The 19,304-nt window shown below is 39.5% G+C and overlaps 1 protein-coding gene across 1 annotated transcript; it reads left to right on the top strand.

The window, feature by feature from the left end:
• Positions 1-5,897: 5,897 nt before the first annotated feature.
• FBXL21 (Putative F-box/LRR-repeat protein 21) lies at positions 5,898-19,110 on the top strand. The gene is made up of 7 exons (XM_062002863.1): positions 5,898-6,023; positions 9,624-9,719; positions 11,136-11,265; positions 12,514-12,963; positions 14,417-14,539; positions 15,182-15,353; positions 16,705-19,110. The coding sequence occupies exons 4-7, from the start codon at positions 12,592-12,594 to the stop codon at positions 17,346-17,348; spliced, it is 1,311 nt and encodes a 436-aa protein (XP_061858847.1). The 5' UTR covers positions 5,898-6,023; positions 9,624-9,719; positions 11,136-11,265; positions 12,514-12,591; the 3' UTR covers positions 17,349-19,110.
• Positions 19,111-19,304: the final 194 nt, after the last annotated feature.

Below are 19,304 nucleotides of genomic sequence, written 5' to 3'. Positions count from 1 at the left end.
TTATTTTAGAAAAATGAGCCTTTAGCAGATTGGACACGATCCATGCTGCTGCCACTGGCATCCAGCAGAATTTGGAAATTAATTAGTGTTTGACAATTTTCCTTTACTGAACACAATTAACAATCAAACAATAAACCTGTACATTCAACACTACAAATTCTGGGACAGATCCCAAGTACAGTCAAGTTTAGGCTTGCAAAGAACTCCATTCAAAACTATTTCAGTTAAAACTGAAGGTGCTCAAAACTATGGGTGTGAATTTCTCCTGGTCAGGTTCTGCCAGAGGGAGCATGTTCTGCTCTATCCATGTCCTGATACTTTAAGTTAGTATTAGTTTTGAGATTTATAAAATTGCAGTGTAGAAACAGAGCTAAACCACAACCCATGAGCATATACTCATGAGTGTCAGATATATAGCTGTAAGAAAGTTATTTCTGGGACATTTTGAGGTTCTTTTGGGCTGTCATGCCTGCTACAGTTATTGTTCCTTATTCCTATGAATAGTTTCCCTTATTTAATTCCTAAAAGGCATGGGTATATAAATATATCTAGATTTATATATACACACTTTCATGTCCCACACACGTGCATAGCCTAAGAGAGTCTCTTTATTGGTCTGTGGAGTCCTCAGAGTTTTAACACAAAAAATAAATCATACAGGCTGATATGTGAGTTCCCTCTTGTGACCACTTGATGCTATAGCAACACCTGAAAGTAACGACAAAATGAGCGTTTAAAAACCCCAGACCTCCAGAGAGCAACCAACCACTGGCCATTGATCTAACATTAAAAAAAAAAAAAAACAAAAACCAACAATTTTTACAGAAAAAAAAGTAACAGAAACGTGTCTCTGGAAAAGACTGTCACAAGTATGAACCAAAAAAGAAGGCAAGGTTCAAATATGAACCAAAAGAAGACAAGCTAACATACTGTTTTATCCATGCATGAATCCTAGGCCCCATAGAAAAAATCCAAAAAGGGCAGAGGACACTGGTCAAAACCCTTTTCAAAAGCTTTGTCATTCTTACAGTTTTATTTCCTGGCAGAGGAACTGCAACAAACCTACTTCCTTCTCCTGCCAACTGGGTGAACAGATTTTCTCCACTCTGAAAAAACATGGGCACTTACCAGTAGCAGAAAAAGGAGATATGGACATAAAGAGAGCATGAATGATTGAAACATAAGATTGAAGGTGAACCTAATTGGTTACTGAATCCCCTTCTCTGTTCTGAAGCAGAGTTGTGTATGTCTAGGCTATCCTTAACCAAAATTTTGCTTACCTGCTCTGAAATCTTCCAAAGAGGGTTCTGCAGCCTTCATAGGTAGGCTGTTGGAGGTATAATTCAGCTATAAAACTACAAAGTCTTTCCAAATATTAAAACATAAAATGTTTGCTTCTACTTTCACTGCTGACTTATGATCAATTAGTTCTATTATCAGCTGTTTTTCTGATCAGATCAAATCTTCAGCTGCCTATTTTGGACAGCCTTAGTCCTGCAAGGTTGGTGATTTCTCCAGTATGGAAAGTATCTATTTGTTAAAGCAGGTAATCAGAACCACAGCTATTCGAGAAAACATATTAAAGACGATTTATTGTGTGTTCAACTCAAAGACATTTATCGGAACTTAAGTGGATATGGCCCTTTCTGAAGATTTCATTACTCAAGTCAGACACACTGTGATATTTATCAAATAATTAATGACACAAAAAATATGAATCAAGAGAAACTCTTTTTTAAAAAAAAAAAAACCAAACCTCAAAATGACAACCTGTATAGCAACACCAATAACCAAAAGTTGAAGTAGCTCGCAATTTACTCCTAATGCTGCAAATGATCAAATAACATGTGTTTCATGGATTAGCAGGCAGTTACCCATGGAAAGTGTCAGGGTGCTAATACATTAATACCCTAATAGGTTTTAATTACCCCAATCAGCCTCATCTGGGAGCACACCCACACCCTTGCCCAGGGCCCAGGGTGCCCACTTAAGTTCACCCTAGGCCCTCAAACCTTTCCTGAGTAATGCTGTAGCGAGTTCTGGCCTGCAGCCCCTGCCGCTCCTGTGCAGGGCTAGGGATCTGGCTTGACCTTGGACCAGCCTCAACACCAGGGACTTGTCTGATGATATGGACTCTTGGTTGAATGTGGCTCTGCCCTGCCCTGCTGAGCTAGTTGGTGAGGCCTCTGTCCAGCTGGCTGTGGTACCCTGCTGCTCCCCAGCCAGCTCTTGTGATGCCCCAACTGGAAACTTAATTAAAAAGTTAATGATTGAAAAACTACTATCTGCTAGTGAGAGATGATGTACATATTTTTAAATTAAGAGATTAAAACACATTTGTCCAATGGGATTTTAATGACAAGCCTATAGTAAACTACAGATATACAGCATCTCTACATAATTTACTTTCAGACAGCTAGCTGTGAATATGTCTATGTCTTTGTGATGGCTCTTTCCACAGAAAGTGCAAACAGAATCTGTGTCAATAACATTCTTACGTTTGTTTTGCAATTTAATGGGTAGTGTTAACTGTACCTGTTATCAAGTTTGTCTGAAAGCCATACATATAGCATACACATAAAACAACTGTAATATACCGTCTTATATACCCACATAATTGAACAAAACGACTGGACTGCAATGTACTTTGAGTTATTTCCTTTAGCAATTCATCCTTCTTTCTGAAGAGGTTAATATTATACTGTTATTGCACTTCTAAAAGCTTAATAGCACCTCATAAAGATTTGTCCAAATAAACCCATGCTTTAACTCTTTCTTACGAAGCAGGGCATTTGCAAAAAGGCCTGTAAATAAGCTATTGTTTTCACTCATTTGATTTCAGGTTCAGCATGGATTATAGAAACTTTTACAAAAGAACTTGGGTGATTTCTATTCCTAAGACAGGTTGTTTCCTCTTATCTGCCTGTGCAGCAGTTGGTGCCTAGCAGAGCAGCTCAAAAGCCTTCAGTAAACATGACATACTAACCTACTTTCTGGGCACGACTGTAATTTGTCACTCCAGTCTGCTTGGTTAAGTTTTAAATTGTGAGAGCTGCAATGTTTGATCACAAAGTTTGAATCTTTGAATTTTAAATGAAGAATGACAGTATGTCATTTTGTTTTTAATACTGTTTGCAAAATATATGGTTCTTCCTAAAGTCGAGCTCAGCATGGCAATGATGGTGCCTGTGCGAAACTTCAACCAAAGCCCTGCACTGTGTTATCTCCTAAGAATTTGAGATAGCAGGTATGTGACCATGAGCATCCTTTGGTTATTTGGATTTGTCAGAATCACGGCCACAATGAAAATGAAGCAGGGCTTCTGTTAAAATATATTTGTCCTGCTATGAAATGCAGTTATGCTGCAGTTAGCATACCAAACAAGCTGACAAGGATTTCTTTTTGTGAGAACTATCTGTATTGAGCTAGTGTTGTACAGCACAAGATACTGCATGGCTGCCTACTTGAGCTGACCATAAACATTGTTGACTTTATTTCCTTCATTTTTCCAAGTCTTTCCTCTCATTTCTGGAGTTCTTCTGTTAGAAAACTAAGAAATGGCCAATAATATCAAGAGACTTGTCTTTAACTTTTCACATAGTTCTTGTAAATCTTCCAAGTGCAGGGCCTGCTGATGTTGAATTAATGCACGTTCATTCTTCAGTCTCAGAAAACAATTTTGTGAAAGCTTTCTTGTACTAATTAACTAATGAGTTTACTCAAATTGTTTTTCTTGAGTACTACTTCAAAGCTCAATGATAAAAAAAAGTGAATATCACTGTTGACTGATGTACAGAAAGACTATATTATGAAACTCGTGTGAAATACTATGCAAAATATTCCTGTAACCACCATAAATATGCAATGTGAGTAGAGTATCTCTTTCTGTAAATCTCTGGGGCAAACAACCACAGGAGGAAGGCCAAGCTTGACTGCAAGTGCCTGAATGGTGTGGGCAGCCCACAGCAATGAGTTAGATAAGCGAGGGAATAACCAGCACTGTATTTGCCTTCCGCTTTTTGCATCTTGTGTATGAGATGCAGGACATGGAGATACAAGCTGCAGCTCTGTGCCAGATATGGGATACCTTGAAGATCACCAGAAGTTAGAGAGTCCTGGTGTGTGTCCATGTGTGTGCTTCTTTCTTTCCAGTACTGACAAATCCATAGCTGAGGTAGGGTTTTTTTCTTATGATGTTGTTTGTGTTCACATATACTTGCAAGAATTTTAGATCAATGAGTACCACTATAAAATGCATGGGATTCTTCTATACTATTCTATGCTTCATTTTAAATTAGGTATATGTCTGTGCTACACTAGATGAAAAGAGGAATCTCTTCCATACAGAAACCCTCAGAGATTAGTGTATATGAATCTTTCTAAAGTACACTTGGACCTGTTTTTGTACAGCAGCCCAAAGGTTGTTGGCAATGTTTCAAAGAAACTTGTGACTGGTGGATTTAGACACTAGCTGCAAATCTCCATTAATCTCTGTTTACAGTTTATCCTCTATTACCGACTACAGACAGCAACTCTAAGGTTAGAGGTGCTTTGTGTAGCATTTACTGAAAAAACAGTTTAAAAACATGTACCAGGAACAAAAGACCTGCAAAAAAAAATTACCAGGAACTTAATATCATTACTTCCTTCAAGGTCTGAATAAAGCAGTTGAGAACCATATAGTTAAGAGTGGTTTTGGTAGATTTTCTAAACTAAATTGATTTTGAAATGTGTGGTGTGTCCTGTCATTTTGTTTCAAGAAATTTTTTACTTTGAAGATGCCAGTCACTGAATGATAAATACTCCATTCAGTTTGTTTCATTAGTCCTTCAACATTCTTTGTTTTTTTCAGACGCAAATGAAGAAACCCCATTTTGATGTCACACAAACGCTCATCTGCATTTTGCCAGCATTGCTTTTATATAGGGCAGATATAATCTGTGATACCACCAAAATGCTTCACATGCTTAGTATTATCTCTTCATAAAAAGATGCTGTAAAGACTTGTTATTGGTTAATTACTGCTCTATGCAGGAGCCAGGAAATGTGTGGTTGTTTGGTAGCAGATGGTAATAAAAGCTGAACTGTTCAGACATAATTACACCACGAACAAATGCTGACTAGTGATGAGCTGTTATGCACTGTCTACCAAGATTAAAACCTGCCATTTTTTACATGTATACCTCACTAAACTTGCATCATCTGTGGCTTGGACATACAACCCAGCAGCCAGCCCTGGCAGTGTTTTGAAGAAGTTGCTGCAAGGATACGCACAGCAAATGCAAAATCGGGCTTGTTTTGGGGAACAAGCTGCTAAAAAACAGTGAAAGCTGCTTGTAACCATTTTCTTTTGAAGTCCAAGTTGTTCTGCTGGGGGTAGAAATGCATGGCTTCAGACAAGGGTGTTGCTCCTGCATGGATTTTGGGTCTCCAGGCTGAAAGGACTAAAGGGTTCTTCCCTGCAGCACCATAAAGCTGCAGCTCAGGGGCCGAGCTACAACAGGAGGGACAAGAGATGGCAACGCCTAGAGGAAACAGCCTTCTGAGGGGGCTCAAGGGGCAGTTTTCAAACGCCGGGGATGCCCCAGTTCACAGGAGATACGGGGTTACAGGTACTTCTCACGTGAGGAAACGATGCAAAAACCACCGAGCAGAAAACGAGTGGGAGGCAGAGCCTGCAGCATGGACCTCAGAACCACCCGCCCCTGCCGCTCTGGCGAGAGGAATAGTGGAAGTGTCTGCGGGCAGGCTTCCTCCCCGCCTAGCAGGCGGTACAGCCAGCTCCACAGCCTCTGCCATAGAGCCCTCCTGCGCCGCCCGGCCACGAAATGGCGCCTGCCGTCACGCGCCGCCGCCTCGCCACGGCGCCTGCGCGCTGGCACGGCGGGGCCGCCGGCTCCTCCCCCCGCGAGCGGCGGTGTGGCCAGGGCGCTCGGCGGGCTCTGGGGTGTTTGGCGGCTGCTCACCCTGCTCTGCGGCTGGCTTCGGCCCTGCCACTACCAGGGAACCGTGCGGAGGCGGCGGTGAGCGGCGTGGGGTTGGGGTGGGAACCAGCCTTGGCGCGGGGGGCAGGAGGGGAGCCAGCCCTTGCGCGGCGGCCGGGCGGTGCGGGGCCGGACGGACAGACACTTAATTCTCCCTGAGCCATGCGGCAGCCTGACCTTAACAAGGCTCCTGCGTGCGTGTGGCGTTCCTGCATGCGTGTTTCCGCCTTCGGCCTGAGGGGAGCTCACGGTCGGGGCCGTGGTGAGGGACCCGGCGGCGCTCCTTTCGGTCGGGCTTGCTGCGGGGAACGCCTCCGGCATTTCAGCGCCCGGCCCTGGCCTGCGTCCTCTTAGAACTGCCGTGTGCCGAGCGTTCAGGTGAAACCTCCAGACCTCTGTCCTGTTCAGGAAGGGTTCGATGTGCTTTGCCGTCGCGTTTGTAGCCTCTCGTTAAGTCAACAGGCTTGACCTGACGCAGGCGAAATAACTGTGGGGCTCGGGGGATGCCCCTGAGCCGGTGATTGGAAGTAAAGGGGATTTTTTTACCGTCGTGAAGAGCTTAAATAGCTTGGTAAAGTCGGGCAGGAACGTTTCAAGGAAACCTGTAGAAGAAATGTAGAAGAATGAAGAAGAAACGTAGAAGAATTTTGTTGTTGTTTTGTGCTGTGTAATGTTTGTGTAAGTCCTCGAGAACTCGAGGAGCTGTAGAGTTTCAGATGTATAGGAAAACAAAGAGAGTCTTGAGTGTTCACAATCTAAAGGCTATTCAGGTACAGGTGGCTTTCTTCTAAAAACAGCGAATAGCATAACACGAATAGCTGATTTTGCTCACCTAAATAACACTAAAAGTGTCAATGTGTTTGTGTTCTTTCAGTTAAAACTAATGCAACCGTTGAGATGTTCAACTAGGTGCTGTTATTTTCAGGTCTCAGATTTTGTCATAAACTTACTGTAAATGTGGTGGCTCGGTTTTGAGAGAAATAAGGATTGATTTTAAAAAAAAAAAAAAAGAGAGAAATCCAGTTCAGAAGCAAAAATGCCACCCGTTAAAAGACTGTGGTGTCTTAAATCTAAAAAAAGCTTTATCTTGAAGCTCGTCATACCGAAGGACCAGATCTTCTGAGACTTAAGCTTCAAATCCATATTTGATCTATGTTTGGAAACACACTCAGCAGTTGAATTTGAGGCTGCAGCAGCAGTTGCAACAGCTTTCCACCGCCGCCTTTCTCCTGTACACAATCTGCTGCTCCCATTCCCCAGACGGACTCAGGGTTCCTTAACGTTGTGAGTGGGTGACCTTGATACTATCACTGAGCTGTGATTTCTTAAAGACACTGATTAATGAGACAAGTGTTTCAGCTGTTCAAGGCAGATTCCTAAACACTGATTTCCAGCTGTTAGAAAGTTAAAGCTTAATTATCATGATGCATGCTTTATCCCTGTAGATTTCCAGGCTTAGTTATTTGAAAGATCTAGTTCCAAGGAACTTAATTTCTGCTGTATTTGTTTTGATTTGATGTGGTTTTTTCCTGTCTCTATTAGAAACCTTATTTTATGGTGTTCTATTTTGTTAATTCCTGCTGAGTCCAAGTGTTGAGAACTGAAAGGGGAATCTACAGATTGGAGGAAGCAGGATTTTTTTTATGTGTGTGTGATATGTTAGATTATAGTAATGAAACCTCTTTTTTGCAACTGACATTGTAACATGTGAGGTAGCAAACAGTTGCTAGTATAACCAAGCCACTGCTGACGATCTCTCAGAATCTCCTGCCGAGACTCCATGTCTTGGGAGAGATTTTAATATCTTATTTTTAGCAGAAGTTTATGGTTGTGTTACCAGAATATGCTGCAGAAGCAGTTAACTTGAATTTTTCTGGATTCCTGTTGTTTTTTTGCGGATTTCAGTTTGAGTAGGGTAACATGCAGCTGTGCAAAATAAGTTGATGGTAGACCCGGAGGTCCAAGAGTCTGTAGAGGAAAACAGCTGTATAGGGTAGTGTAGCACTAATTGATACTTTCTTCTACACAAATGAGGATGTGAGTAGGTTTGCTAAGCCTCATCAGCTATCAGAGCGTTTCATTTCAACTACGGTGTTGCTGATGTTTATCTTGGATCATAATTTGGGTAACTCTGGCTTAGACTAATAATTCACTGTTGTTTACATAAGAAGCTTGTATTTGATTGTATCTCTGATAACTAGGTTTTTTATTACAAGCATTGCACCTTATGTGAGCTGACTTGGTTCAAGCTGCTTTGAATGTTTCTTGTGGCCTTGGACACTTGAAGGAAGCTTCATTACACTGTACACCCAATTAAATTTTTTTGTTAACAGGAACTTTCAGTAACTTTTTTTTAGATAAAAACATAATCTAAATCTAAAATGTTGCTAATGTTATCTATGATGTGAAAGTGTGAAGTTTTTTCTGCACTGAGGGATTCTAGGACAGGTTTGTTACACAGCAGCTCACTTCATCAGGAAGTAGTCTGTGGTTAGAAGGAAGTAATTCATCTGATCTAGGTAACCAATCCAAACCCTTGTGAAATCCAGAAGCCTGCTCAACATTGTAACTAGTCTTTATCAGCTACATTAATGGATCTTTATTTGATGTGTTTCTTTACTATAAAAGAATATTACTGTCATTTTCTTATCTTTCAGATGTTATTTTGCTTTTAATCATTCATTTGCTTGCAGCCACACTGAGAAGTGTTGAGCAGAACACTGAAATCCTGAGTTTAGAACAGATGGAAGGGTAGACCTCCCCCTGGCCCTGTGATGAGGATATGAAGTTTATTGTGAGGAAGATTTCAGTTGTTTGGTGTGTTTTTATAAAAGCAAACTTAGTGATATTCTTGGGGATGAAGTTTTTAATAATTATTTATGGTGGAAGACACTGAAGCACAAGCTTCTCTGTAATGTAATACTTAAAATAGTATGGAGACAGGTACGGGACTTTTAATGCAAGCCCTCCTGATGTGGTAGTTTGCAACTTGGTGGGCGTATCACATGGACTGTCATCTGCCTTCTGGGAGCTCATAAAGAGGGAGGAGGCTGTGGGCTGGGCCCTTAGTTGTTGATGGGCCACAGCTCCTGCCTGGCTCCTCGCCGTATGACTGTTCCCAGGGCTGTGCTGCTGGTGGATGAGGGTGCCGCACCTTTGGTGGTAGGAGGTTGTGCCGCGTGACCTCTGTGCTTGGATCAACTGTCACGTAGTTCCTAGGCCAATGGGCAGCCCATCAATGAAGGGGAGAGCTCAGAAAGCCCCATTGTGTTTTCCACGACTCTGGGATTATGTTAGTTGTTATAGGCAGTGTTGTTTACCAGACTTCACTCCTGATGGTATGATAATGCAAGTATTGAATAACTTGCTGTTTGCAATGTGCTGTTGGCCAGTACAGTGTAAATGCAGCTGCAACATTTGTTTTCCATCAGTTTTATACTTAAATCTGATCTCATGTTTCTATTGATGACATAGTATTTGCAATGTGGAATAAAACGATGCCTTCAAGCTCCTTTACTAAAGCAAGAAAATATACAAATTGATGTGAGTGTATTTTCCTCTCATTTTTGCATAGGACATAATACAAGGCTTTTTTTTTTCAAAACTAATGAAGGTTTTTATGGCATTTTATATGGACAGGAGGTGAAAGCAGACAGATGCTTGTGAGTGCCCCATGGCTGCAGCTGCCTCAGTTCATTCATTTGTTGCCTATTGTAACTTGGAAGCATCCTTTAGGTAAGAAAGCTGCTTCAAAATGTCATGCGGTTTATAAACATAGAGTTCTATGTTGAATCTGAAAGTTGCATCTTGGTCTTTTGCCCTCTCAATTATAGTGTTATTTATGTGTTCTGTTTACAAGGGTCCTTATAAACACTTGTGTTAGAAACTGACAGCACTTTTGCAAGTGAATTTTACGTGCCACACAGTTTGCAAAAGGACAGTCTACTTGCCTCAGAACATGGAATACTTGTGGACTATCTGTGCAATATAAAGCCACCATAAATTACAGACTTCTTCAGATGCCCTCTATGAACAGAGTTACTAATCTATATTGACTTTCTAATTATAGACAAGCATGACTACTTAAATTTTCTGAAGTGTGAGCTGAGCAACAGCATTACCTGCACAGTTGTCAGTACTTGAGTTTGATTTTGCTTAGGAGATGGAGGCAGCTTCTCTTGTACTGATAATTCACATATGTACTACTTTGCAACTGTAAAGCTGTTATTAGCTAGGTAGTTTTTCAGAAGTTGATGGTAAGACCTGGGAGAATCTAAAGCCTCTTATTTCATGTCTTGTGAACAGAAATGAAGTTCAGCATCACAAGGTTTGTAAAGAGATTACTACTGGCTGAACACAATACTTTGTAAACATCTTCAGTTTCTAAATCTATTTTTCTCACTTCAAATCTGTCATGATTTAGTAAGATGTGTGTTGCTGTTCCTATAGCTTTGAGTTAAACTGTTTTCAAATAATGTGAGATGGGTAACTGAATGTGGAGGTTTTGGGTATACTTTCTTACAGCAGACTTAAGATGCTCTTTCATACTGAGATACAGGGTAGATTTTTTTGTATTAGTGTATGAGAGTATATTTGTACATTATTAGTATCTTTCTTTCCAGACAGAGTTTAATTAGCCAGAGTAGTTTGTTTACTATCAAGATGATCATGAATGCAATAAGCATACTTTTGGTGTAAAAGTGAGTAATCTTTAAAGCCAGGAGCCCTTAATGGTATAACTTCTAATATTTTCAAAATAAGGTATAACTTTCTATTCACATGTTTTTGGTATGCAGTAAGCTGAGAAAAAAATAATGATTCTTGTCCAATTTTGTACCTTCTTTAGATACTATTCAGGAATACAGAGGTGTGTCTGTGTTGCATGAGAGTTTTGATGTGACTAAAATTGTAGATAATGCAAAAAAGTAGGTTTGTGGCAACACTTATGTCTTCCCATTAGTTAAAGGATAGTTTTCAGGTAATGTTTGGTGAAACTAATTTGCTTGTTACCTTCCATTGTTCTACCTCCATGTCTGCCCTGCAGTGCAGTGTCTACTGTTCATCTTAATCTTTGTTCCAAAATTGAGTTTAGTCCTTCTTATGGGTCTTAGACGTTGCAGAACAACTTTTCTTTGATTATTGGCTTCACAGGTCAGTTCATCTTCTGGGACCCGTCCCTGCCTTCTGGTTAAGGAATCCATGCACACATACGGGATGACTAACCTGTTCAGATGCCAGAAAGGTGCTGTTAACTTGACAAGAACTTCCACATTGTTTGGAGGTATGTGTGCATATAAACCTCTCCTTGAGTACTACCTGGATTATATCACATGGAACTAGAGTTTGGTTAACTTCAGTTGTGTCTACCAATATATACTGTTCATAGTTTTCGGTACCAGAACAAGTGAGCATTCATGTTTTCACAGTAAATATTAGGGCTTCATGTTTCATAAACATGGAGTTACACTTGTGTGTCAGACACCTCATCAGGTACAGCCATGCCGATCAGGTTTTGTAAGTCAAGGAAAAGGCCAGATAAGTTTTTGATAAGATAGTCTGTGTTTTGGCCTCTGTTTCTGGATTTTGGTTTGTGAAGGCAGCATGGAAAATTTTTGGTCCAGAAAAAGCACACTGTAAAGGTTGCCATGGAAGATTGTTCAGTAAAAATAGATGATGTATCTGTTTGTTGTTGAAGAATGTGTGATTGCTTTGAACATTTTAGCTCCAAACTGATTGGGCAGAGATAGACCCTCACCCCACTGCAAAATGAAGTGGCATTTGAAACGGACAGTTGTTCAGAACTGAATAACATAATTCATTCTAGAATGGGCTTGAGTAGATTGCAGTGCTTCAGCATGTGAAAGCAGGGCTCTTTAATATGCTGCTCTTTTCTAAACTGCAGCTCATGGGGCATACATTCCGCAGTGAAACAGATTCATGTAATCTGCCGTATTCCAGGGTCATCATCCTTTTCTCTTGTGGGAGAGCAGCATGTGACCCTTGCTTACTTTAGTCTGTTTTAATAAGTGCCCTCTGAAGTTTCTTGTGCCAGTGTTTTTCCTCTGCCTGGAATGATTTAAAAAAGGAAAAAAAAATCAAACTAAAAAAACAGTGAGGCAAAGCTGTAGAGGAGGTGGGCAAAGCTTTTGAATCTGATTCTTCAGAACATGTCTGTTCCAAGTGCATCAGTGTTTAAAAAGGAAGTGTCTGGATTGAGTTCTTTCTACTGCTAAACTACATTGCTGTTAAATACTTATCTTTTCTGCAAAGTGGGTTATATACTATGAAATACTAACACATGAAGCTACATTTGGTCAATTAACAAACCCAAGTTCTCCATATTCAATCAAGTCAATAAAAAACATCAAGAAAGAAGGTCCTTGCTGACATCTGTACACTGGACACTGACGTATGGACATACCTTTTTTCATAGTAATGTGCTATATTTAAATGTTACTGACTTGTTGTCTCTTACTGTGTTTCCAATGCCGTGTCTCCATTCTTTCCCTAATCCTCTGTATTTTTCTAGAGACCTGCTGTACTTGAAACATTTCAGGAAACTGCAGTTTCAGTACATCAGATTGTTCCAGTACCTGAAACTTTCACGATGAAGAGAGCTAGGCAGAAATTTGGGGTTGAAAATGAAGCTCCTCAAACATCACAGAAAAGCAAAAAACATAAAGCTTGTTCATGTGGCTCAGCATTTGGTGAATCTGACTTGCATGCCTTCATGGACTGGGGAAGCCTCCCCCACCACGTTATTCTGCAGATTTTCCAGTTTCTACCTTTAGTAGATCGAGCCAGGGCATCTTCTGTTTGTCGAAGGTGGAATGAAGTTTTTCACATCCCAGATCTCTGGAGGAGGTTTGAATTCGAACTCAACCAGCCAGCTACGTCTTACCTAAAGTCTACACATCCTGATCTCATTCAGCAGATTATCAAGAGGCATGCTGATCACCTGCAGTACGTCAGCTTCAAGGTGAGTCTTAGATGGTGGAGGCTTGTCTTGTCACATTGCTTTGCATAATGTATGTGACTTCTCTTTCAATTTGCTCAAGTGTTGTACCTGGGAAGTCTTACATTTAAAAATTTAACTACAGCAACAGTTTTATTTCCACGTGTGCACATGATTTCGTTCAATAATTTCCAATCTAATCTCTACACAGTAAAGGAGGAGGTAAGGTCACACAATACAGTGCTGAAGATGGAATGATACATTTCCAGAATAAATAGAAAATGTACTTTCTGTGAATCGGTGTTAGTGGCCATCTGAGGACTTAACAGATTACTGTGTAGATAAATGTCTCACACATGGAAGCATTTGAGGAAATATATTTATCTTGTGTATATAATTTATCTGTGATACAAAGCTATACAGGGGAGAATGTCTGAAATTTTAGAACCATGCTTTGAAAAAACTATGAAAGGAGAAAGATGCTGTGCCCATATATCCCCGTGCCTGACACGTAAGATCGTAACTAAGTAAACTTGGTTTAAATGAGGACTGTGTTTGTAGCCTCAGGATTGCATAAATGTGGACTTCCTTAATTTGAATACTCGATACCATTTACTCTGTGTATCTGAAAAGATCTTAGTTGGAATTACAGGTGCTTCGTTCACTGTTTTTGCAGTCACTCCATCAAAGATGTCACAGTTCTCAGCAGAAGAAAGCGTTGATATTAAAGCTAGGATGAAAATCAGAAGCTTCTTTTTCTCAGCACTGGTAGCAGAGTTACACTTGGAGATGTCATTATTTGCTTGCACAGCAATTCATGGATACTCAGTTATTAAATATCTGTAACCTTCGTACTTTATGTAACTGATGATAGTGAGTTGACATTATAATGTCTTAATGCAACTTTTATGCTTTTTCAACTACTTTTTTATCATGTCAGCTACTACAGAGGAGGAAGGTGAGATGAAATAGTGATTTCTCCAAAATTAATCAGGCTTATAGATGAATTGAGAATCAGTTGATTATTCCAGAAGCAAAGGTGTTGTCCTTGCAGGTAAAATGGATTACTTTGCTGGAGTATATCTAGACTTTATCAAGGTTTTTTTTTTTTTTTCTCTAAGAATCTGGAATTGGCATTTTAAAAAGGATACATACATACCACTGTATTATAAGACCAATACTAGTTACAGTTGTTTAGGAAGATGTGAGGTTATTTGAAGAAAAGGCTTGTATGTAAGTGTTTTGTTCATACTAGAAGTACCCATCGGTCATACTCTAGAGAATTTTCTAATAGTAACTTGCCTGAACTCTTATTTTTTCTTGAGATTTGATTAATGTTGCACTTTGTCCTTGTAGTAGATACGGTCTGGTGCAGTACAGCCAAGTGGGTATGAAACTCCCAGTCTTGGGTATCCATGATACTGTTTTCTAAATAATAATAAAGAATGACTTCATTCTCTAAAAATTGCTTTTATAGGTTGATAGTAGCACGGAGTCAGCAGAAGCAGCCTGTAACATCCTTTCTCAGCTGGTGAACTGTTCTATCAAGACACTGGGTTTGATTTCTACAGCAAAACCAAGCTTTATGAATGTCTCTAAGGTAATGTTCTACAGACTGTAACTGGATTGACATTTCACTTTTAAACAAGTTTAGCTTTCTGACTGTATTATTCACTTAGTCATTTTTATGCAATAATCTGTGTTTATTGGCACATTTTCTTTAATATGTGGCAGCCATTAGTATTAGGAAAGTAATTATACGTTGATTCCTTTCATTAAATTTAATAGTGCTGATACTTTGTGACGTAGAGATGGGGAATAATTGAGAAGGCTTGAGTTTCCTCATTTCTAGATTAAAAGATAAAATGACTGTGTGCTCCAACTTATTGTTAAAATGTTTGGGAAACTTTTTCTTTGAGCCTAGGTCACAGCAGAGTTACTTTCTGGAAAATAAAACAAATTAAGTATTCTAGATACTTCAGGCTCATCACTATGTCCTCTTATCCCTGTTTTATTATGTTTTATTATGCTGAAAAGATAAATCATAGTGGTTGAGTTAAATACTGAGCGTATTTTTAAACAGATTTCTTACGTTCACGTTCAAATAAGCCTTTATTACACCAGAAAGGGAATGCCTAAGATGTGATTATTTCTGTACATTTTGAGGTTTAGATGCAAGTTCTGCCTATCTTTTAATAAGATTTCTCTAAACAGACTCATTTTCTCCAATTTCTCCAAACAGGCTCATTTTGCTTCAGCGCTGACAGTAGTTTTTGTAAACTCCAAGTCATTATCATCAATTAAAGTAGATGACACGCCACTTGATGATCCTTCCTTGAAGGTTCTTGTTGCTAACAATAGTGATACTCTGAAACTGCTGAAAATGAGCAGCTGTCCTCATGTATCGCCTGCTGGTGAGTAGTGAATGAATATCCATGAAAAATATCACAGAATCATAGAGTGGTAGGGATTGGAAGGGACCTTCAGAGATCATCTAGTCCAACCCCCCTGCAGAAGCAGGTTCACCTAGATAAGGTTGCATAGGAACATGTCCAGGTGGATCTTGAAGACCTCCAAGGAAGGAGACTCCACAACCTCTCTGGGCAGCCTATTCCACTGCTCCGTCAGTATCATAAAACAATAGTCAAGACTCAGTTTGAAACAAGCTATACATAATACATAATGTTCTTTTGAGTCTCTTAGAAGAGGCCTTGTATTGACCTGCTTTTGGCTTTGTACATTTGGAAGGGGAAGAAGAATAATGTCCTTGCATTACTGAGTTGGATTAATGCAGGTGGAGGTACTCCTTGCTTGTGACTGCATCTTCTGGAATCCTGGAGATTTTTTTTTTTACAGATTTCTCAGCTGCTTCAATAACTGTAATGACAGACCTCGAGGAGGAAAAGCCTCTAAAATTAGCACAAGCCTTTAACCCAGGTTCCAAAGACTTGATATTTGTTGCCAGTTCTTTTCAAGGGTGATGAAATGTGTGTTGCTTAATGTGTGCAGCTTTGTAAACTTAACTAACTGGAGTTCTGTGGGAACACGCATGCAGAATCCCTGAGTGTAACTTACTGAATAAAAGTGCTAGTACTTCAAAGTAATAGTAAAAAACCCATGGAATGCATACAAATCTTCAAAACTAGTAGTGTAATACCAAGAGTTTCTCAGTTTCTGTAGTGCCCTCATGTGTCCAGATCTGGGAGCATGAGCTTGGTCTTTTTAGCCTTGGTTGGTACTAGAAAACAGAGGCTTGCCATAAAGTTCAGAGGGCTTTTGGGTCCCTACTCACTTAAATTTCTCCTGAAACCCTGGTGCTAAGGAAAGGGAATCTTGGCTGGCTTTTCCCATGTTCTTAACCAGAGTTCACAAAAGGCTACTTGTGATAATTTAAATGGAATGCTTAGGTGAATGCTGAAGGAGGGAGTAAAAGGGAAGAGAATGGTGGCAACTTCAACTGAACCTTGGTTGATTTCAGGTGGCTCTTCAAAGCTGAGGAAATTCTGCACAGAGATGGGCAAAGAGGAAGAAAGATAAGCAGGTCCAAGGTGATTGTGACTAGTTAGGCTTACTTGTTTTACTGATAAGTATTTGTGGCCAAAATCCTGTAAGAGGATGTGATTATCTGAAACTTTGTTTGGGTTTTGGTTATAGCCATCAATACTCAAGCCGATAGAATTAATACGTGCTTGAGCTTCACAGCCAACAGCTGTACTTATGTTCACTTTTGTTTTATGGAGTTGTTTGTTTGTTTTTGTTCTTCAGGAATTCTTTGTGTTGCTGACCAGTGTCATGGACTTAAGGAGCTGGCTTTGAACTACTACATATTAAGTGATGAACTGCTGCTGGCACTTTCAAGTGAAAAACATGTTGATCTTGAACATCTTCGCATAGATGTTGTGAGTGAAAATCCTGGACAGGTTGAATTTCACACTATTAAAAAGCAAAGCTGGGATGCTCTTGTGAAACACTCCCCCAAAGTCAACATTGTGATGTATTTCTTCTTATATGAAGAAGAATTTGATGCCTTCTTCAGAGAGGAAACCCCCGTTACCCACCTTTACTTTGGTCGTGCAGTAAGCAAAGCAATGCTGGGTCGTATTGGCATGAATTGCCCCAGGTTAATTGAGTTGGTTGTGTGTGCTAATGGACTTCAGCCTTTGGATGATGAGCTCATTCGGATTGCAGAGCGCTGTAAGAACTTAACAGCGATGGGACTTGGTGAATGTGAAGTAACTTGCAGGGGTTTTATTGAATTTGTAAAGATGTGTGGAGGCAGGCTTACCCAGCTTTCTATAATGGAGGAGGTACTGATTCCAGATAATGATTATAGCTTAGATCAACTTCATTTGGAAGTCTCCAAACACCTTGGAAGAATGTGGTTTCCTGACATGATGCCGACATGGTAAATCCTCTATGTTTGTGAATAAAATGGTAGAGTCAGGGTGTTGCTTTCTATGCAAATAAAGAATTTAAAAATGAAGTGTGGAAACTTATTTCCAGATTTGAGTTTTTCTACCTTTAGAACCTCTAGAACAGCAAAGCATTCTAGAGCATTAATTAGATATGTACTGGAGTAGAAAGTAGATCAAGTGTACTTGACACTTCTGAAAATATGCCTGTGGTTTACAGATGCTTCTGATTTTAGTGAATTTGGGCTTCTCTGAGCTTTGGATTAAATTTTTCATTCACATTGAAGTTGTGTTTTTTCATACCTTTGTTTAGTCTTTCGGATATAGTCATGAGAGGAGTAGAGAAGTTCTTTTCCTTTAGCAAATCTATTTTTATGGGAAGGTGGATACAGTTTGGAATTCAGTATTATTATATCAGGATGTTTTATGCAGCTATTTTTCAAAATATTAATGTTGTAAATGTAAAAGCTTGTGCATTAGAATACTTAGGCTAGCCTGGGTTACTCAAATATAATCTAGGTTAAACTCATGCCAATATATTAGAATGTTGTGGTTAATTAAGCTTATACTTACAAAAAACTTTACAGTTTTAAATTGCACTTTTAAGTCATTTTGTCAAATTACCTAAACTGTAGAAACTGCATTGTACAGTATGTTGTTCTTCTGTCCTATGCATTAAAAAGATGGGCAAGAGACCTTGTTAAAATTACTGAATTTAGAAGTTTGGATATAGATTGGTTGCTTGGGTGGATGACAGAGCCCTTTGGAAACTGACAGAGTATAAAGGCATAACTTCTGGTCTCGTGAGAGATCAGGCCTTTGATTACAAAGGACAATGTCCAAAGGCTGTGCCATGCTTTCGTTATTTGAGGGATAAGAAGGATCTTGTAAATGTGGCTAGTGAGAAGGAAGGATCAAGTGCAATACAGTTGACTCTGATCACTTTCTATCTGGGGTCAAGGATTTAAAGCACATAAAAAATAAATTATTTGCCAGTTAGAGGCTAAAGTGGCCTGTAGTAATCTTGCCTGTATCTCACAGAGCTGTGCTGTAAACCCTGATTTCTAGAGTAAGGGTCTCTGGAGCTGATCCTGAAATTTTTTATTCAGGGCTGTTTAATACTTCTTACTGTACATTTTTTTTTTTGGTTTGTTGGGTTTTTTTTTTGAGAGGAAGATTTTATTTCTTTATTTTCATTAACGGAAGATTTTGTTTCTTTATTTTCTTTGAAGGGTAGAGGAATAGACCAAGTTGATGTGAATTAAGTATGTATTTTTGTGTTGACCTTTTATGCACTGTAAACTGAAATGCATTGTATACAGATTCTGCTGTAATTGTTTTCATGCTGTAGTTGTGTTTTCTTCCTGTTTATAATGAGTCGTATGCATCTGATTTGCTGGTGGTATTTGTCACATCGGGTAAGATGTCAGTTTCTTCCATACTTCTCTACTGCAAAATAACAGCTGATGGGTTAAGTTGCTGCTGTCTTGGACAAACATGCTCCCAGTTGCAAGCTGAACGATTTAGGGAAACATCTAATGCCTGTCAGAATCAGTAATGTGTTACTGCCTGTTGCACTGTTCCGAAGCGTCTGACTCTGGCTGCTAGCACCTCTTACCCAAGCATGCACTGGCATAATCAAAGGAGTTACGATTGTCTTTTAAAGAAAAGACTGAAATATTTCTAAAGAATATTTGGTTTAAAATATGTGGTTTGATTTAAACTTAAACACAATAAAGTGATGTAATATGTGCACTGATGTTAGATTCTTGTCCCTCTGTTGCACCACCCTTATGCAGAGTTCTGTCCTGTCAGAAGCCATGTACTTGGCAAACTTGGAGAGAGGCAGGAGAGATGTTTAACTCTTGGATTATAGCAAAGTAGTTATTGTCATTTCGTGTTCATGCCTCCAACTTTAGGTTTTTTGATGTGCTGAAACCGTAAAATGGGATG

Source organism: Colius striatus, chromosome 9, assembly GCF_028858725.1.
Source record: "Colius striatus isolate bColStr4 chromosome 9, bColStr4.1.hap1, whole genome shotgun sequence".
Lineage (NCBI taxonomy): Eukaryota > Metazoa > Chordata > Aves > Coliiformes > Coliidae > Colius > Colius striatus.
This window is presented reverse-complemented; position numbering and strand designations above follow the sequence as displayed.